This window comes from Pollachius pollachius (genome assembly GCF_949987615.1).
Source record: "Pollachius pollachius genome assembly, chromosome: 3".
NCBI classification, from domain to species: domain Eukaryota; kingdom Metazoa; phylum Chordata; class Actinopteri; order Gadiformes; family Gadidae; genus Pollachius; species Pollachius pollachius.
In genome coordinates this window covers 22,152,970-22,175,452 of record NC_136936.1, presented here as the reverse complement: position 1 = coordinate 22,175,452, position 22,483 = coordinate 22,152,970, and the positions used below count along the sequence as shown (strand labels likewise).

Here is a 22,483-nt window from a genome sequence, read left to right as displayed (position 1 = left end):
CTTTGCACAAACCAAGTTTTGTTGTTATTGTTTGCTATTATTTACTAACTGCAACCCACTGTAAAATATATTGTCAGTTTGTATAACATTGCCAGTTCTTGCCCCTCTATGTACTTCTGAGAACTAGCACAATAATCGTATTGAGCAAGTCATTTTCAATTCTTGGATGTTCAATTTCATTTGGTTTAATATTGTATTAATTCCTAACCATGTTAAAGCTTAAGTCCTATGACTAATGACTAATTTTCCTCTGGAGACATAGACTCCTGCTAATCTGATATACCAGCTACCACTGTAATTAAAATCTTTTCTTTAATTTCATCTAAAAGCAAGTCTGAAATGTATTTGTGTCTATGGATTTTTTATGAGAAAGGGTAAGATGGGTTTGTCGACCATTAAAATACCCATAATGAACATGGTAATGCAGGGATGCTAGGCGGAATACTGTAAACTACCAGAACCAGGAGGGGATGTTAGGCTGCTAGGTCAGAGTACTGTAAACTAATACTGTGAACTACCAGAACCAGCAGGGGATGTTAGGTTGCTAGGTCAGAGTACTGTAAACTAATACTGTGAACTACCAGAACCAGCAGGGGATGTTAGGCTGCTAGGTCAGAGTACTTTAAACTAATAGAACTAGCAGGGGGTGTTAGGCAGCTAGGTACTGTAAACTACCTGAATCAGGAGGTTAGCCTGCTAGGTCAGAATACTGTAATCTACCAGAGCCAAGAGAGGATGTTAGGCTGCTAGGTCAGAGTACTGTAAACTACCAGAGCCAGGAGATGATGTTGGTCTGCTAGGTCAGAATACTGTAAACTAACAGAGCCAGGAGATGATGTTAGGCTGCTAGGTCAGAATACTGTAAACTACCAGAACCAGAAGTTGATGTTGGGCTGCTAGGTCAGAATACTGTAAACGACCAAAGCCAGGAGGTGATGTTAGGCTGCTAGTTTAGAGTACTGTAAACTATCAGAGCCAGGAGGTGATGTTAGGCTGTTCCTTTTGGTGGCTAACTGGCCATTATGTCTGTGGGAACTCGACTGTGACCATTACCGCATCACTGCAATGATGCGGCCCATTACAGTCAATTAAACATATAGGGGATTATTTTGTGTGTGTCCGATTATGATTAATTATTTCCAGGCTTGTACTCGTGATAACGTTCATTTGAATATACACACACACAGTAAGCAGACAAAGAAGACAAGCATCAGTTGGGAGTTGGGAGTTAAATTTGAATGACAGGTGCTTATGGCGAACAAACCTCTCTTGTGTGTTAATGCCCATGCAGTTGACGGCTGAAAGATGTATCCTTCCCATGAGGAAATCAAAAAGAAATGTAAAATCGTAGAATGAGCCATCCAGCTGTGTTTGCCGGTCTTGGCAGCAGCACTGCTGTTTCAGGAGGGGGAGTCTTTTAGGCTTTTGATGGAGGAGCAGAGTATTATGTTCTGTCTTTTTCTTTATTTTGTGTTTGTTCTCCCCCTGCCCATCCGATGTCCTGAGTCTTTTCCCCTCCCTTCACAGAACCTGCCACTCCCATACTCAATCACTTCATTCCCATCACCTGAGCTTCCCTGTCAACCTTTCAACCTGCACATAATCTCCACATTGGTCTCTCCCATATATACCAGTTCACTTTACTTGTTCTTTGTCTTTTTCACATCCCTTGTAGTTCCCAAATTCTATGTTTTGTCTGTTTCATGGAGATTATTGAAGGCCTATATATTAAAGGCCTTGTTCTTGTTACTTTTCCTGAGTGGTCTGCCATTTGATCTTATCCCTGCTGGTTCAGAACTGTGACGAAAGGTGACAACAGGACCACTTGTCTTAATTTGCGTGGCTTATTCTTTTAATTTGGAGATAACATGGTGTACCAGACATTTAGTTCAATCTCAAAATGTGTCCTTCATTTGAATATGTATCTATGACTCCATCAAGTCAAACCATGGGCCCTATTATAACGGTCTGAAACGCAAGTGAGAAGCGTAAAACGGAAGTAGCTTTGTGGGCGGGTCTCGGTGCTGCTGCTATTATACCGGAGGATAAATGACTCTTGCGCCCGACGCAAATCTAAAATGGGTTGGTCTTAATTCCATAGGTGTGTTTTGGGCGTATGAGAGTGCCATCTCCCATCCCCATTAAGAGCCTTGTGCGCATTTTGATATTTTGTTGATATTTTGACAGCACGTTTGCAGTCTCCCCTGAGACAGATGCATGACTGAATTTCAAACTTCAAATGGCTCAGTTTATGTCCAAATAATATGGCCTAATTCACACATGGAATAATGTTTTCTTCTACAACTTCAGAAGCACTGAGTGGTAATGTAAATTTCGGCAAAGAGAACTTAACACATATATGATATGCGGTCCTGTGGCCGCAACTATTGTAAACATTGCCGTTATCAACTTATCAACTGTTCATTGCATGTGTCACCCCGTTAATATACATTGGCATGGACTGTACTATGCGTTAGCCTACGTGTTTAATTTGCGTGTGTTTTAACAGACACACACGCACCAAGCATAACCCGAAAATAGCAAAATAGCAACACCAACTGCGCTAAGGCACTTATGGTGTGCTCGTGAATCCTCGGATGCCAGCCTTCCAAGTCACACTTTTGACGTCATTCCCGGTCTCGGAGCCTTTATAGCGTTCCCGTTTGTCTTTGTGATTGTGCCATGAAATTGGCTAGTCGTTGTTTATTGTAAGCTACATTAGCCTCTTTAGCAAACCAGCCCGAAAACAAAAAACGCAAATTTACATTGTATTGCATGCACAGCAAGACCGTGCAATGCATAAATTGGTGACCTGAATAAAGTAGCAAGGTAATCAAGTGTGTAAGACAAAAAGGGGGCGTGCCTCCGAGAAATGCCACAAGAAAGCTTGGATATTTTCCGACTTCCGACTCGGAAGGCTGCGTCCGAGGATTCAGGAACACACCATTGAACCAGGATTTTTTTTGGTCAGTGGCGCAATTGCAAAACCGTTCTGTAATGGTGGGTTCCTGAATCCTCGGACGTCAGCCTTCCAAGTCGGGAAATCTCCCAGCTTTCTTGCGGCAATTCTCGGTGGCACGCCCCACTTTTTGTCTTCATCTCTTGGGAATTCTGAGAGTAGACCGAGAGCAGTGATGACGCTCTCAACAAAAAAGGCTGCGCCCATGAAGAGATTTATTTTCTCATTGGCTCCTGGTCATTTTAATGTCAATTTTAAATGCTCTTACACACTTGATTACATTGCTACTTTATTCCGGTCACCAATTTATGCTTGGTGACCGGTCTTGCTGTGCGTGCAATACAATGTAAAATTGTGTTGTTTGTTTTCAGGCTGGTTTTCTAAAGAGGATAAAGTAGCTAACAATAAACAACGACTCGCCAATTTCATGGCACAATCACAAAGATGAACGGGAACGCTAAAAAATGCTCCGAGACCGGAAATTACATCAAAAGGGCAAATCGGAAGGCTGGCGTCTGAGAATTCAGGAACACACAATAAGATAGCACCATGTATCATTTGCGCCGGAACACACCTCTGCTTTTCACCGACACGCCTCTCAGGGCACAAGTGTGGTGGCGCGAGTTTGCTGCGGGGGAAAATCAGCTTTGCGCCGGTTGCAAACTAGCAACGATACATGCGTCGGTGTAGAAAGTCAATTAAGCTTGGGGCAAGTAAGGGCCCTATAAGTAGGGTGACCAGACGTCCCCGTATTCAGCAACCTGTCCCCGGTTACTGCTGTCCCCGGGACAGCGGTTTTCACTGTGACTGTGGAATAAAGGAAAAAATAAAACGAAAATGATGAATACAACACGTAGGTGACCAGATTTCTGAGGCAAAATCCGGGGACATTTTCAGTTCAGAGGCGTAAAAACCTCCAAAACATCTAGTGTTTTTTTTATGCATCCATTCAACCTTTTTGTGCATTCTAGATGGGCATTCTACTCTGAGCTCTGATATCATATGTGTGTTAAGTTTTCTTTGCCGCAATTTACAGGACGACCCAGAATTTCGGAAGTTGTAGAAGAAAACGCTATTCCATGTGTGAATTAGGGCATATTATTTGGCCATAAACTGAGCCATTTGAAGTTTGAAATTCATGTGGTCATGCATCTGTCTCATCGGAGACTAAACGCGCTGTCAAAATATCAACTTGTCAGATTCAAATGCGCTCATGGCTCTTAAAGGGGATCGGAGATGGCACTCACATTGGTTTATTGCACGTTACGCCCAAACCACACCTACGGTAATTAGGCTACTTCAGGGCAACCCTTTTTAGATTTGAGTCAGGGGGCAAGTCATTTATCCGGCAGTATAATGGCAACAGCGGCAGAGCCCTGCCCACAAAGTTACTTCCGTTTTGCGCTTCTCACTTGCGTTTCAGACCGTTAAAATAGGGCCCTAAGTGCACTAGCGGATAGCGCAGTTGGTGTTGCTATTTTGACCTACCATGGCAGGTCAGAACTGCAACATAAGCTCACACACCAGTAGGCTATACACAGCACAAACAAGCAAACGATTTGCCTAATTGAAATATTATGATGATGATGTGGATTGCGGAAAAAAAAATCCATAGGGGCTGCATGAATGAACACTGTAGTACGCTATGCTATGCGTTAAAATAATCATAATAATAATAACAATAATAAACTAGAGCAAAGAAGTCCATATCCCAGCCTTACAAAACTAAATCTCGTTTTAGGGTAAATGATAACGTTGGTTAAATTATTTGGGAAAGAACAGCGGATACAGCGGTAATAAGTTGTATTTAAATCAATGCATCTGCAAACACCGTACAGCAAACACATATTTTCTTGCACTGACATCGTGTACAAGCCCATAACTTTTAGGATTGATGAGTATTTGATCATGAAAAAACAATGTTTTACCACAAATGAATGTTAAAAGAATGAATGAATGCGGGCTCACGTGTGTTTATGCGTAAAAGAATGCATGACTGCGGGCGCGCGTGTGTGCATCCAGCTGTTTAAACACACGCAAACTAAACACGTAACGCATCATACAGTCCTTGGCAATGTATATTAACAGGGGGACACATGCATATTAGGAACACAAATGGGTAACGATAATGTATACAATACTGGTAAGAAACAATGTTTGTTAATGTATTGCCGCATATCATTAAATAGACCCACAGTTGCGGCCACAAGGCCGCATATCATATGTGTGTTAAGTTTTCTGAGCCGAAATTACAACTCAGTATTTCTGAAGTTGTAGAAGAACGCTATTGCATGTGAGAAACAGGCCATATTATTTGGACATAAACTGAGCCATTTGAAGTTAGAAATTCATGTGGCCATGCATCCGTCTCATCGGAGACTGCAAACGCGATGTCAAAATATCAACTCTTCAGGTTCAAATGCGCTCATGGCTCTTGAAGGGGATGGGAGATGGTACTCTCATAGGTTTATTGCACATTACGCCCAAACCACACCTACAGGTAATTGGGCTACTTCAGGGCAACCCTTTTTAGATTTGCATCCGGTGCAGTGGCGGTTCTAGGGGCGGGGCCACAGGGGCCCTGGCCCCTGCTGAAATCTGATTGGCCCCTGATGTGCCCCTGTTCCGTCAATCAATTGACGAGAAGAACTACCGGAGAATCAATGATCACAGATGCAGTTCAATACCCAAACTATTGGCAGCAGTAATGTGTCAATGCAACTTAGTAGAAGAAGCGGACCTGCGGAGGTCTTGGCTATACATCATTTTTGCTTGAAACTTTTACTGTTAATGGCTGAACGTTATCAGAGCCTTACATTCTCGGACGTTATGCTTGGCGAATCCATCCATCTATCCAACTTGAAGACAATTCTTGGTTAGTAACAAATCCTTTTGTTACTTTTTTTTTCTTTTTTGTTTTGTGTGTGTGTGGGTGGGTGGGTGGGTGTGTGTGTCTGTGTGTGTGTGTGTGTGTGTGTGTGGGGGGGGGGGGGTGTGTGGGTGTGGGTGGGTGGCTGGGTGGTAGTGTATCCTAAAGTGAATCCTGTTGGGCCAGGTTATTAGATTTGGATGAATTTGTCAGGCGTTTCAGCTCCAAGCAAAACAATCTGAGAATTCTTATGTGTGACTGAGTAAGAGAGAAAAAAATAGAGAAAGAGAGAGAGAGAGAGAGAGAGAGAGGGAGAGAGAGAGAGAGAGAGAGAGAGAGAGAGAGAGAGAGAGAGAGGGAGAGATGTTTAAGCTGGGAGGTACACAAAGTAAATTGTACTACGGTGTTGTACATGGTTGTTAAAACACCTATTTTTTGTTCTGAATTCGCTGTGTGCGTGTGTGTGTGTGTGATGTATTGCATTTAATGAGTTGTATGCATTGTGTCCTTTATGCACAATATAAATAAACAAGAAAATCATTAAGAATTTTACTGACTCATCACTTTTTATTAGCACGTTTGAAAAAGGTATGACTGTCAAATTGTATTTGCACCGTGCTGAATAAATTATTTGTGTGCTTGGATGTACCCTGTACTTGGCCCCTGAATGTAACATGTGGCCCCTTAATAGCCCCTTTTTCAGAAAAATCCTAGAACCGCCACTGGTCGGCCGCAAGATCATCTATCAGCAGGTATAATAGCAACAGCGCCAGAGACCCGCCCACAAAGCTACTTCCGTTTTGCGATTCTCACTTGCGTTTCAGACCGTTAAAATAGGGCCCTATGTTATGGTGGTTTAAAAGTCGGGAATATGCATATTTGACTTGAAATTGTAAATCTCCACCTTCTTTGGTCTAATTGCTATGTGTCTTCCACCATATTGTCCCACAGTCACCTGGTAGGCCTACATGTGGGCCAAGTTGGTAGCTTTTACCTCCTTGGGCACATAGTCAGTTTGTGTGGGCGTTTGGTCAAGTTATGGTGATTGCATCATATCCGAATGGTTGGACAGTATGGGTTGCATCATGAAAGTTGTTCATCAAGTGTTTATTTTAGCACTACCTATGGCTGAATCTGGCCCATCCTTTGAGTCTTTTACTCAATTTACAAGTTCTACAAGCCTACGGATTTAAACTACTTTTCTCATTTTTGAGATACTGCTAAATTTGTCAGGAAAAATAAAATACAAATAATACAGAATACAATAGGGTTACTACGGATTTCGTAGGAGCCACGGTAAGACCAAATCCCTCCCAGCCCTAGTGTCAACCCAATGTATTTTCACTTCCAAGAGTTGGGTGTGTGTTTTGCCAAGAGACAATCATACTGACCTTGAGACGTCCGACTGCTGCTGGAGCTGCTCCTGCACTTTGCAGCACACGTCGCCGGTGGTGTCGTTCACCTTGCCGATCTTGGTGAACAGGGCGGCGATCTTGTCACTGCGCAGGAAGCCGGCCGCTCGCCGCTTCAGCATATGGCCCAGGCAAGCCTCGATGGCAGCTGGTGAGAGGAAGGAAACACACAGAACAGTCAGGGGCCATCTAGCCTGGGCTTCCAGTCTCTCTCAGTTGGGACAGTTCGTTTTTTGTGGGCCTGGAAGACTACCCTTACAATTAAGGCAGGCCAATCGGATGGCATTTGAGCTGTGATTGAGTGGACGGGTCTTGCACCAGGGTTTTCCGCTGGTGGAAGTTTTTAGCCAGCCAAGGTGGCCGGACAGATTCAAATTCATGGCCCAAATGTAAAACGATATATAACAGCCATATGTAATACACATGTCTGTAATGATTTATGCATGTGCAAAACGACATATTGGAAATATGTGTTGTAATAAAAGGCGTTTTCCACATGTTTCTCTTCACAAGTCTCCCCTTCATCGTTACTGTTAATGCACCATGTCTGACTGCAACCCATCTAGAAACACGATTAATTGACGTAGTGTGTACATTCAACCCACAATGCATTATTTCTTGGGTCGCTTCCTGTAGCTCGTCGGATCAAGTTCTCACCAAATGGGAATCGAACCAGAGTTCACTTGGAGGCGGGCCCAGACCCCTGTTTTGAAGCAGAGTGAGTTTGATTGCTCCACACCAGAGTTTGAATGAGAATTCACACCACCGCAAACCAAATGTATTATCAGGGGAGACGCTCTGGGGCTCAGAAAAAAAGGCTCAGGTGTGAAAGCACCGGTGGTGTGTATAATCACTGACAGCTCAGCAGTCAATGTATGCTCAAAAAAATATATAATTATATTATTATTATTAATTATTAATTATTATAATCTTTATAAAAAATGTTGATATTACAATGAGGTGTTACAAATACAAATTAAGCAAAACAAAGATATTTACCAGCCAATTCAATTGTAAGTGCCTAATTGCCGGTAAATGCGAGCTAATGGAAACACTGCTTGACAAGTCGAAAGGCAGAACGGGCCAATGTATGGACCAGCGGCTGGCTGCAACCGTGGATATGAATTCAAATGGAGGTGAGCAATCTAAACCTAGCAAAGCAATGCATTGATTCAGACCAGTTACTGACTGATCTCGGATCCAGCAGTAATATGACAGTAGAACTTCTCGGGGGAGCCCCGGCTGGACGGCAAAACATGAAGATGGGTAGAGTTACGCCAAGATATTCACAAGAGCTTTCAGAAAAGGATTTGATTATTTCTGTGATGGCAAGAAACCAAGAGAGACACTTTGACTCTACATGATGTAGCCCGAGCCGGATGTTTTATCTTGTCTTCCCACCGGAAAAGTTTAATTGACCAGTGCTGGCTAAGTTATCTGTAAGCCAATAACATGCTTCTAGAATCTCGCCACCAAGAAACATGATGACAAATACAGAGCAAAGAAAGTAAAACGCCCCATTCGGCCATATTGGCTGTTATCTGACTTTGATTATTATTCAAAAGTCAGACTTGTGAGAATGCCAGCCATTGCCCAGCACGAGACCACATGTAACATGGAATCACAGTGTTACAGGGGAAAGTGCTTGGAAGGTTTAATAAAGCGTTACCATTGAGATGCTCCATCAAGAGGGACTGATATATTGTACCAATAACGTGAGAGGGAAACACACGCCTCCTTAGTCATCGCTCCTCCTACGTAAATCCTGCAATTATATTTCAGGTGGATGGAACAAAAAAGAGCAGTATGAGAAACATGTTTATGCAGATGCTGTTCTGCAGCTTAGTTAAAATCAAGCGCAGTATATCAATGCCAATACTTTCTCCTGGAGAACATGGGTTAGGGGAACCCCATAAGCTGAACTCTTTTGTATCTGAAGAGTCTACACCTGACCTACCATGTACCAGCCTCACAACATAACATGGGAACACATGGTCATGTGATTGACCTGTGAATTACATGTTTGATTTCTGGGTACACACGGGCAATGTGAACTATTAAAACATGGTTCTACCCAAAAAAGGAGATATTACTATTAAGAATATTAAGAATGAGTAATGTACTTACTAATAATAACTCCCTTTCCTAAATGGTACTATCAAATACTAATCTACTAATACTTATAATACTAAGACGGAGGGTTTTTGTCCGAGAGCTCCGAGATGCTTTAGTCCCAACAACTGTAGAAGGAGTGTCTGATCGGAGCTGTTTCTGAAAGGTCGTTGGTGTGAGTGCTGAGCAGCCCGTTCAAACTCAGACCACACCGGTTGTGTGGTCTGAGTTTGGAGTTGTTGGATTTGGGTTTGTTTTTTACGTAGTCATGTTTGAATGACTTTGAAATGTATTGAGAATCAGTCGTCAGCCTCGATGTCTCTCTGGGTCCCACCCAACCTTCCACCCACTCACACTCTGCACTTCCCTTCCAAGTCACGACCACAGAGGATTCTCCTTCTTTTGGAGCGTGTGGTCGCCGATGAATCACGAGGCACTTTCCATTAGCCAAACACAGCCACACAATTGTCTGCAGCAATAATGCCTTTCTTTTGGTTAAATTACACATTGATTTGGCTAATGCGATACAACAAAACATGTTGAGAGTGAAAGGAGTGAAATCTGGGCACTGATTATTGATTCTCAACAGTGTAGATTTGATGTAAAAAAAAAAAAAAAAATATATATATATATATATATATATATACATATATATATATATATATATATAGCTAAATATAATTCTGTGTTAGATCCACGCTCAACAAATTGTCAACAACACTATTACATTTTGTGCCTTTCACAATCAAGGTCCACTGCTTAATTACATTGACCAGTGATCACAATTACTTAATTATCATTACTGGATACAAATGTTTTTTCTTTTTTTTTTACATTCATGCATCTTTAAAAGTAGTCTTAATGGTTAAGCGATGTAAGATATAGTCCTTTAAAACCCATCTTGGCTTCTCAGTAGCTTGTAAAAGCTTATTTTGTTCAGTTAACAAATTATTTGTGCAGATTATTTCTCTTTTGTTTGAGTGCAAGTGCACTAAAAGGACGGACAGCATGGGAAGTGTCATGCTGTCATGATAGGAGAAAAATAAAATGGGATTGCAATCTGCCATTTTGTGTTTTGGCCTCATCTGTCCAGTGCCTACATACACACCATCCTCTCTGGCATCCACACACTCCATTACTGCCCCTCCCCCTCTCCCCTTCACAGGTGCCCATCGCTGCCACGCAATAAAACGGGTAATGTAACGCAACGAGGCGCAAGACGACACCAGTCAGAACGCGTGTTAAAAACTAATTGTCCTCGCACGGTCTTCCGATCCAGTCGCCACTGAGCTAATTAAAGGATAGCTCATTTGACTTTGTCTTTACTTCTGTTTGTTTCCCGTAAAGTTTACCTTCTGCCCACCGGCTGGCTTGCGTTGTCTCTGGTAACTGCTTGCTATCCATCTCATGTCAGGAATAATCAGGGAATCGTCTGGGTCTGCTCACAACCCTGAGGCACACACGTCCTGCTCAACGCACCCGTCTGTTGAACAGCGTCTGTTGAACGCTGATCGGCGCACCGGCTGGTCGCACCCACCCAAGGTGTAAACACTATTGCAGACTCACTGGGAACAAGAGTTTGCTCCACCTGTTTGTAATCATTTGTTCTGGTTCTGTGTTCCGATGGGCTCTATCTCAGCTCGACTCACATCCGGCTGAGTACGTAGCGGCCGGTTGTACGGCTGCTCCAGCCCATTGCCTCCATTAGCATTTTCATTTGATGGAAGATTGGTGTGCGCTCGTAACACATAACACGTAACACATGAGATCATTGAGATACTTTGGATGTGAGAGGAGTTGCAGATTATTCCATTATACAGAATTAACAGGCATTATGAACTATTGTAAAAGATGAATGCCTAGTGGTGTAACAAAAGGTAAGTTCATTCATGCATGATGAAATATAGTCTCTTTTGTCCCAAGCACATGAGGGACAAAATACGAGGGAGAATATTCAATTAACAAATTGATTTCTTCACCATAGCCTACCGAAAAACCATTTTGCCATACACCTTATTCTTGTGCTGGTTTCACATGTAACTTTGAATTGCACTTGACTTCTACTCCTAAACGGATATGGAGTCTTTGTGCACAGATCCATTACCAATTGTGCAGATATAGTATTTGGATATGGCTGTGTGTGTGTGTGTGTGTGTGTGTGTGTGTGTGTGTGTGTGTGTGTGCGTGTGTGTGTGTGTGTGTGTGTGTGTGTGTGTGTGTGTGTGTGTGTGTGTGTGTGTGTGTGTGTGTGTGTGTGTGTGTGTGCATGAACCCATCTGTGAAACTAAACGATTAGTGTGAGGAATGAGTAGTAAAACACTGACATGTTAGCTCAACATCGCCTTGGCACCTTCTTGCAGGTGTGCCTCCTTGCGAAGCCTGCCCTAAACCATGGCCTCCTCGCTATGCTCCCTCGCACATGCCACCCACACACATGCATGAGGAACTATCTTGGATACAAACAAGGTATTTATTTTTATTCCAGCCACACTGTAAAACGCTCCTTAAACTGAGGAGATGGTGTATATAAAAGTACATCCATAAATACAAGTGAGTCTCTCTCTACTGTCAGTAGGAAAACATCCACTGAAGCAGCTTCCTCTGATTTAGATCAGTTGACAATATAACAGATAATAATAGAAAACTTGAGTAGTTCTGGGTCTTTGTCATGTGATCAGACTCCACTGACTATGACTCATGCTGCCCCACTGGGTTTCTGCGTACATGTCAAGACAGGAAAGAGAAAAAAGATTGCAAGAGTGCAAGTAAAAGGTTAAAATTAACATTCAGAGAAACACAAGACGAGAACGATTTTGGGGAAAGAATGAAATAAGCTGCCAAAAAAATAAAAATCTCAATTTCTGAGCATTGGACATATATAAACATCCTTTAGGGGTGACACCAAATACCTCTTCTTAAAGTGTTTTTTCAGTTAGATGAACGATATGAGGACACAATAGTCAATTCAGAAAGAATTATGTTCAAGCTTATTACATTTAGTTGTGTCGTACTTCCTATAGTAACGTTGCACTGTGTACTGTCACTGGACAAAATCAAAAAGCTGGTTGTGTTTTTTAGGCAAAACAACATGAAATATATCATTCTCGCTATAACGCAAACTCTGGAATAACTTGGTCAGTCAGTAAGGGTCAACGGCCGCGTTAAAAGCGCAGGCAAAACATACACTCTGCTCTGAAGTAAAACGTTCACAATACAATATATCAGGTATATGGTTAAATTTAACATATGGGATTGTTGCTACTGTCAGCTATCAGCGTGTACTACAGTTATATCTAGATCATTATACATTCAGCAAATAATAAGCACATTACTAAACCTCACACTGACACTTAAAGCTTGTATTTTAACACTTGGCTATGCTTTTGACACTGTCACTGGGCGGTATGCACTGCTCATGATAACAGGATAAAAAATACAACGAAAGACGCGACTGTGGCTGTGATTTGCATTGAGCTAACGCAGTCGGAAGACGCAGAAGTGAAGGATGATCAAGTTGGCGCAGACCAGCCACCGCCGCAGCACACAAGTGCCTTGGGGATTCCAACCCGAGCTGAAGGCCTGCTCCGTTGACCTCCCCCCCCCCCCCCCTCTGCTCCCTGGCACGAGGAGGGAGCACGGCAGCAAGGGGAGGAAAGGACAGCAAGATTATGTGTGTAAAAGAGGCTGAGGAGGTCAGGCGTGTTGGCATGGCAACCAATCTGCATCTGCTTTTTTTTTTTTGCTCTCCTCCACTCTGGTTGCCATTGGATATGAGCCGTTGCAATGACGTAGCTAGCATAGTTTGTGCTACAATGAGAGCGGCTGGCTGATGTGAAAGCATCTCTCTTCCTTGGCTGCAACCTTGGCTATTTGTGGAACGGGAGGTAGGGGAGGGGTGGGGGCGGACTCCCTTGTGTTTGAGTGGTCAAAGGTGCCGGTCATAATCATGAGCGCCGCAGTGTCTGCCTCGTCAGAACGCAGCTGACCTAAAGGGATCCAGCGAGTGATCAGGGATAACGCTCGAGTCTTAGAGCAACAGCCTGGAACGGGGATGTGGGGGAGCTGCTGGAACTGGAACGGAGGTCCCCTCGTTTCTTTGAGCGATAAAAAACAAAAGCATTACAGGCAGACAACCAACCAAGAGTGGAGCTGGTTCCCAACGTTATGAGGTGTTGAGGATGATTCTTGTGTGGGTGATTTTGTTTTTTACGGGCACGATTATGTAATAATCATGAAACAAAACTTTGTCAACGCAAAAAATGTGATATAATTATATATAACGTTTATATCGGCATTTATCATAAAACAAAAAGACAACAAAGAGGGAGACTAATAGACACAGGGACACAAAACGACCATGGCCAACAGCACACACACACACACACTAACACATACATTAACACACTCTTCAAATCCCTCATCTTCTTTCATCTTGTCTCAGTCACACTCGCCTCACCTCACCTTCTTTCCACACAGGAGGCCCTACGACATGCGCACAAACAGACACACACATACACACCTACACACACACACAAAATGGTACATAGCAGCTGAAAACACATTTCAGCAGAGACAGACACCGTAACACGTGCTTGTGGGTGTGTTTTGATATTATCGCCTCGTTATTCTCCCCTTTATTTTCTCTCTCTCTCTCTCTCAATCGCTCTTCCACAGCGCTTTTCTAGACCCTCTTGTGAAAGCAGACACCTCTTGTATTTTTCCCCCCCTTCCATTCATTGTCATACGTGTCACTCTCTCTCTCTCTCTCTCTCTCTCTCTGACCCAACAGCCATGCCTATGAGCGGCCTTCAAGTTCATCAGAAGTCGGCAAAACTTTGTGGACACAAAAGTTGAAATGCATCTGCGGTGCAGAAATTGGACATTTGCGTGGTTTATTGCTCTGAGGGCAGAGATAGATCATGATGGCCGCACTGAAAAGGTGCCTGAATTGTTATGATTTTTGCTGCTCATTAATAATTCCTACGTACATAGCCTTCCCAGTCAAAATAGGTGAAGGAATTATGTAGTTTTGTGATCGTAGAACCACGTTGAGAGTTGGGACGTCAATACGAATTAAATGACCAGTGTCATTTACACAAATGGCTATGTATGATGATATAAAAGCAGATTGCCTAGAAGGTCTGGCTAATCTTTAGCCTCACTCAAGAGAGCAAGCGACTATAAGAGTAGCAGTTTCTTGTTTCTAATGCAATTTGATTGATAGTTAATTCTGTCAAACTGTCCACCACATTTTGTCACTTAGTGCTGGTGCTTTGTTGGGGCAATTAGGAGAATCTGCTTGTAAGAGGTTGAATCCTAACAAGATGGCTCCCACGTAATTCGGTAGGCACTGTGGCAGTCAATCAGTCAATAATCAAACACCGGATTCACTATCAATGATATCAGTGGATCCGTGGTAGAGAAACTATAATTATACTAGAAAAATATAATGAAACATATACAGTACATTAGTCTGTTAGTCTTAGTCTTTTATCTAGCCTAATCTGTTAGGATAGATAAAGAGAGAAAAAAGTGGCAATAGAAAGCAGTATAATTGTGCATTCAGTTTGCATTCTTTGATTCAATGTAACAGTTTTTCACATTTCACAAATTTTCACATTTAAAAAATAAGAGACTGGAGATTATCCTCTCCCCACTACATGATTATGCAAAATATTGGTCTAATTTCCCATGCATCATACATCTTTGGCTCTGAAACAGCTGGGAGTAGGATCCCATTACGATAATCTATGCTTTATCTTGGAGGTAGCGAATTTGCTCGTTACTTTAAGAGTGGAGTGCGATAATCACAGCGATTGTCTGAGTTGTGGCTGATTAGGCAGTAAGCTGTGGGGAGCATTTGCTCGCTGCGCCGTACAGGAGCTGAGGCCTGGCATGTCCATGTTTGTGTGGGAGGGAGAGAGGTTATTAACGAGGAGAGGGGGAGAGAGGGATTAAAAGAAGCGTGAGAGAGGTGAGAGTGGGAATTGGTTCTCACAGTTTATGCCTACCTCTGGTCACAAGGGCTGCCTGAATGGTAACTGGACTTATTTCTGTTGTTGGGTGGTCAGAACTACCGATGCTTGGTGATCGTCTCTTGCCAAGGCAGATCGTCGTAGGTTATCATGACAAAACTGGTTGTTGAAATGGCTGTCTCTCATGGGCCTGAATATGCGCCGTGGTGGTGTCACTCACCATACAAACGTGCACCCGGCACCAATCAGAGCTGAGACGAGAAATAACCATTTGTGTCCACGTCAAAATCGAGGGTAAGTGAAGTTTAACATTTTGCACATGTTGTTCTGAACAAGCTTTTCAAGCAGGCTTGATTCCGGGAGATATAGTGGCTCAATGGGGGCTTTGCTGGATAAACAATGTGAAACAATGGTAGGAGACCAAACACAGGAGTGTGCCTGTGAGGGGGGCCCGGAGAGGGTACTATACACTCTGATGCTCGGCACAAGACAATGTCAGAGTCAACAAGGACCTGGGCTTCTGGATATACGACACGGTTAACCTAGACACTACGTCCGTTCCTTCGTCATAGATTCATTAGGAATCAACACATAATTAACTTGTAAATCGCTTTGGATAATTGTAAGTCGCTTTGGATAAAAGCATCTGCTAAATGCCCTAAATGTAAATGTAAATGTAAATGTAAACTTGCACAACGAATGAGTGATGCAACATACTATAACACCTAAGAATAAAACCTGAAGGCCAACCTGCTATGGTATAATACTAAAGTCAGGCTTTTGAATAGTTACATAGATAGCAATATACAGAGCGGACACTATTTACAATTAAGCATTGCAGACTCCTACTTCTAGATAGGCAGCCTTAGAAAAGTCTCATGTCTTTTGCGTGCCGAGACCAGCCAGAAAACATGATTTTGAAAGAATGATTGTTCTGCTAAGAACAATCTTATGCTACCAGAAGGGTATAATAAACTTGCAGTGCCGTTTACAAAGTGTTCATTATTTATGGTATAATTAGGCTAGATTGCTTTGGATCTTCAGAGAGCTTCTTTCCTCTACGGCTTAACACCGCTTTGTAAAAACTAAATAATCTGAAATATAACTGGTAATATAGATGATGATTTCATATTTGGATTTAAATGAATGCAGTCTAAACGTTGATCCCAAAATACTGCTATAGAAAAACAAGCATAAATACGTGCATATCATTAGTGGCTGATATATGGCTATCACCTGACTTTTCCATTTACAAGCAAACTACACGCTTGTAAATGGAAGATCAATATAGCAAATCATTGAGCCACCACTTAGTCAGTGAGATAGCAATGTGCATTGCTGTTTGTTTATATGCCAAGGAATTATTTTTATATATATATACTGTATATGTATCAAAAGTATATATATATATATATATATATATATATATATATGTGTGTGTATCTGACACAAGTGTGAAATGAGTGTGAAAATCAACTTGTGGATGAAGCCCTTTGTGCTTGTGCGTATATGCGTTGATCCAATACCGTCTGACAGCGAGAGATAAAGTTTTCCTTTAGCTAGTCAGGTTGCTGGGGCCGCCAGTGATCTCCACAGCCTGGTCTACAGAGCGGTCGTGTCAGAGGCCCTGTCAGCAGAGAGGGAGATGAAACACAGCCGTGGCCTCCCCGACTCCAGTCTGGTCGGTTTTTAAGAGCAGATCAGCGGGTGATGGGTGGTCCGGCCGGGATCGATATTGAACGGCTGTGTGTGGCCACTCGGCATGAGAGGCAGTGAGATCAGTGTAGCCCATGCATGAGGAGAGCAAGAGCAGGGAAACGTGTGTGAGTGATAGGGTGCGTCAGTGATATGTATCATTAAGACCGCAGCCCAATTACAACACATGAGTGCCAAAGTAAAGCCTAATTTTGGCCAATAAAGCCTTATTTTTGCACCCATATGCCTCGCTGATGGGAGGTATAGGACCAAGAGCTGTCCTGACGTGGCTGGTGTGTCAGTTTCTGTGTGATTTGTGTGTGTGTGCGCGTCTGCATGTGTGCGTGCGTGCAGTTGATGGGCAGGGGTCTGCAGCCAGACCCGAGTACTGATATAAAGTACTTTACGTAATTAGAACTTGCATATTTTGGAACGAATACTATGAATATGGATGGCATGCTATGATGAGCCATTCTATTTATCACATAAAGAGCAGAGATCTGTGTTCGTTAAACATTTGTCGCAAAGCACATCATCCTTATTACAGACTCACTTGCAAATTCAATACGGTTAAGAGAAAACTTAATTTAACAAATTACAACCACTGAGAGAAAACAACAAATAAATGGATCTTATTCTACAACTGCAAGACATAACAGAATATGGATCAGATAAGCTAATTTGGGCACTGCGCAATAACGTGCATGGTTCAACATGAATGGACAGAATCCAATGATTTTTATAATCTGTCCTTGTTTTTTTCAATGGCTAACATTGACAAATATGCAGTTAATCAAATATAAAACCACATTTGTGTACCTAGAGACTTGCTCATTCCACCCTAGAGAACAACGCCTTTTTGTGGACATTCTCTCTTGTGGAAAACCCCAGCCACCCAGTTATCCTGAGGATCTTCTTGAAAACGGTCCCATCACTGAGCTTCCCCGAGCCCAACACCACGGACCCTCAGAAGGAGAACCAGTTCATCTACGCCCCCTTGCCATTGCGCTCAATCCTTCCACGACCAAAGATGAGCGGCCCAGCGCCATAGTGGGTCCGCTCTCTCCTCATGGAGAGTAAGCAGAAGAACAAGAAGCCTGCTGGGTCATGGAATGAGGCCCCTGATTAACGGGGCCCTTATATTTGGAATTATATTTGGAATTATATTCCAAATATAATTGGAAATTACATTTGAATAGCTGGATTAAAAAGATTCCTTTCTTGTGTAATTATTTTGGTGATGGATTCAAAAAGTCGAACTGAGGCTTTAGGTCTGAAGAGTCTAGAAAGTTGAGAGTCGAGTGTCTGAACTACCTTTCCTGAGAAATTACCCCTTTCCCAGCCACCACCACACATTTCCACCACCCTCTCTTGGAAATATCCGTAGTTTGGTTACACAACACTTAATTAGACACACATGAGACATTTCAGCAACATAATCGGCCGTGGTAAACTAATAAAAGATATTGGATATTCTTTGTGCTTCGTTCGGAGGTGCGCTATTGAAATGCTGAAAGCAGATTAACGGCTCCGTGTGACACAGGGGGGAGTGGAGAATGACTGAACTGGATGTGTTTCCCGCTAGCTGTGTTTTCACCATTATTTTCTATTTATGACGATCGGACTGGTTCATACATATTTAATTTGAGTTTGCCGAATTCATCAAAAGTCAAGTCCAAGTCCAAACTTTTGTCTGCATCTTCCGGCAGCGACATTATGACCATCATGTCTTCTCTTTGTGCAGTGTTTGTTTTTCTTTGCCAACCACTTAAAAGGTGCTGAATGTAAGATTTAAGAGTGTTTATTTTCTGCCCATCTTACCGTTAGCTATCTGGGGAATTTCAGAGGCATAGGAATGGATCTGATTGACCGTACTAGAGCTTGAAAGCCACACCCATTAGGGATGGCCCCCATGCATTTAAGAAGCACCTATAAGGGCTGTTAGTGGCTGTGCCCGTTCTCATTCCTAATGGCCTCTTTCATACTGTGTAAGACCAATGCAAAACTGTCCCATCAGACCTTAGCCTGACGCCGATCTGTAAATGTTCTCAAGAGGTTGAAATCTGAGGCCATTAAGGCACACCATTTAACTTTGGTTGGTAGCAGACAGTGCAGCCAAGAAGGCAAGACAGTGCAGACGACATTGTTTAAAGGTTGAGATGCTCTGATCGGAATAGCTTTTGCTGGCACCCAGCATTAGTTTCATAGCTTTGGGTGCCTGCCACTGGCAGAGCCAACTCCACAAAGCAATGGCACGAAGAATTATATGCAACTCTGAATTCCCCTAGAGAAAATGTCAACCCTCCAAGTAGTCAGCTGCTGGGGTGAGAACAGATTGATGCCCCATAAATACAATTCTGTGCCTTTCTTTACCAACTGCTTCCCCTGTAATATTTCTTTATTTTATTTGCATATCACTACATAGACTCGTCCCCCAGCAATGTTGAGCCCTAGATGTCCATTCAAGGATAGGTTATTACATGATTGGTATTCCTAATGAGACCATTAGCAGCTCCAGGCCACACACTAACATCAGCAGGCCAAGGTAATAACTGTCATCCCTTCTCCCATTCAGGCTAACTCTTACTAACCTTGCAGTGTCGCCTTTCTAATCTCCCACAGTGTTTCCATTAAATACATCAAGGTGGCTTTCTACACCCTCACTCCAGCTTAATTGGCCTAATCTCATGGTTTATTCTTTTATTTATTTTTATACTAACCTACAACTGGATAATTTATCTATACAAAGCACAAATCACTAACTATGCTGGCACAGCGATATTGTTTGTTTTGACCACACTATGGATTTCCTCCAAAAGGTCTCTGTGTATACTGGATCCTGTCTCTCGTGAAGCCATTAACTCTAGACCTTTAGTGTTTGGATCAGCTCTGGACCTGGCTCAATAACTATGGAGTAATGGCAATGAATTGATGAATGAGCAAAACATGTTTGATAATTAATAATGATCCCCAATTTATTAACAGAAATCATTATTTTTTAATTAAAGGGCCAAGTGTGTTTAGGCCCAAGCCTATAGACAAGACAGAAAATCTGATCTCACTTTCACAAACCCTCAGCTCACACATTCATTTGGCACCCGTATCACACCCCCCCATCAAAAATGCACACAAAAAACAGACACTCTTTCACACAAATGCACTTACAGGCACACACACACACACACACACACACACACACACACACACACACACACACACACACACACACACACACCCACACACACACCACACACTTGCAAATATAAACACATACAAGAATACTTGCCAATGTCTTAAAATAAAACATAGCTTCTCAGAAGATTTGACACCCCCATGGAGACTGATAAAAGGTTGTTATGTGAGTGGTCGGAATCCTGTGGAAGAAAGTTGTGGAACTCCTACATAGTGAGGTAGTTATACAGTTATACAACAGTCGGGTACTAACTCACGTTGTGATTGGCTGAATAGATTATGTGTGCAAACATTAAGTTCTACTTCATTTATTTCTGGTTATATCTGACGGACCATCATAGTTACATCATAGAATGTCCAGGGGGAGAAATTTATGAGCCATATTTTAATCCATGGCACTATTAGTACAATCCATAAAACGTCATTGAGATAAAGGATTTCCAAAAGAGAATCAGTTAGGTTATCATCCCACGGCAGCAATCTATTTCCCGGTAAAGTTCATTTCTGAAAAGGTATTGAATATAATAGCCTTTCTATCCTATCTACTGCTATTCCAGATTATAATCTCCCAATTTTGTTCCATGTTGACATCATTTAATCATTGTTTGATTTGATGCCAACCTTCAATGTATTCCTTATAATTTGGGAAGTATCAAACACAACAGAACGTGCATCCAAATCGAAAAGGACCCGAAACCGTTAATGATGTCGCAACACCCCTTTCATCAAACCGTCTTCATCATCTCCGTTTGTGGCTTGATGAGGTAGGCCTGAATATGAATGTCCTGATTAAGTCATTCCATACGCTGGCCAAGACCAGGCACGCCCTTCTCAGTGCTACCGGTTGCTTCCTGACGAGACTTCGGCGGTGTTCTTCATCGGCTCAATTAACCAACATTAGGGGAGAGACACACATTGGGCAGGTGAGTCATCCCCAACTGTGACATCATCCCTGCTCATTAGCCTTTGTCTTTTCACCTTTTTCTGGGGGACGTCATCAGCTGGCTAGGTCTGCAAGTTCCAGCATGTTTGGGTAGTGATAATGTGGTTCTAGTGAGAAAATGACCGACATGTTTCCCTGCTTAAATACATCCACTAGCCCCTCTAGGCCCACCACTCAAACAGGGACGGGCTGCACGTCCCACTGTTGAGTGGCTCATATGTATCTCCTAGTTCTAGGTGGCACGCGGGGAAAGCTATACTGCATGGCCAAGAACACAACAAAGACTGAACATCCTCTGGTGGTGTGTGCGGTAATAAAGACTGATGTTCACGTCGAGCTGTGCGCTGTGGCTGTGGCTTTTGTGTGTACAAATAATTGATAGCTGAATTGTGACAGCCTCAATGTCATGCAAACTCTTCCAAGTGTTCATACGCAAACACACACACACGCACACGCTCAAACACATAGACACAAACGCACAGACACACACACACACACACACACAAACACACACACACACACACACACACACACACACACACACACACACACAATGTGCAGTGCAATTTGCAAGATACGACATAAGCTCCAGAGGGTCAGATTGTAATTTGCTTGAGAAGGCCATATGGGAAAAAGCCAAGACCTGCATCTGACTCACTTCTTCTTACCTCAACACAATAAGCTAATTCAAACATAGAAGCTGGAGAAGACATTCTCCCGTTTGCATTTTTTGTTAGTTAAGCCACATCTTGTTGGTCTGTCTCTTTCTTTCACTCTTTTGAGACATGTTTATATATTTTTTTAAATATTATTCTGTGCGATTCTGCGACGGAGAGAAGAGCTGCTGAACCTCATATAGCCGGTGAATACAAGGGTATGCTTCGTACTATCAACCAAACCTCCTATGTATTTAGAGGATTCAATTATTGTGGAGTTTGATTTTTAATCCAAGCGTAAAATAGGCAGGCAATGTCAACTGTTTGGTTCCAAAACAAAACAGTTGAGATACAACTGCACACCATCGTGTTATCATAAGCAATGCGCCTCGTTTCATCAACAACTGAGGGTTGCTATTGGCAGGGAGAGAACCTCCTCTTTTGCTACGACGACGATATCTCAGATCGCCAGCACACTGAGGAGCAGCAGCAAAGCAGGAGTAAAGAGAGAACGGCCCAACCACCAGACACAAGCTGCCCCGATTCAGTCACTAGATACAAGAGAATGCTCTTGACATCCATTTAGAGAACCAGAGGCCTCGGTTTACCTGTAAATACTTTAAGATCCAATAACACATTTACTATCTGGTCTGGATTCTATGAGCGATCC

General features: G+C 42.6%; 1 protein-coding gene across 2 annotated transcripts in view; it reads right to left on the bottom strand.

Moving 5' to 3' along the window:
- The window catches only part of sgsm2 (small G protein signaling modulator 2), a 62,822-nt gene that overhangs the window by 32,004 nt on the left and 8,335 nt on the right, over positions 1-22,483 (bottom strand). For both annotated transcript variants that reach the window (XM_079733094.1, XM_079733095.1), the window contains exon 3: positions 7,220-7,388. In XM_079733094.1, the coding sequence (XP_079589220.1) occupies positions 7,220-7,388 (169 nt within the window). The remainder of the gene's footprint in view (positions 1-7,219; positions 7,389-22,483) is intronic.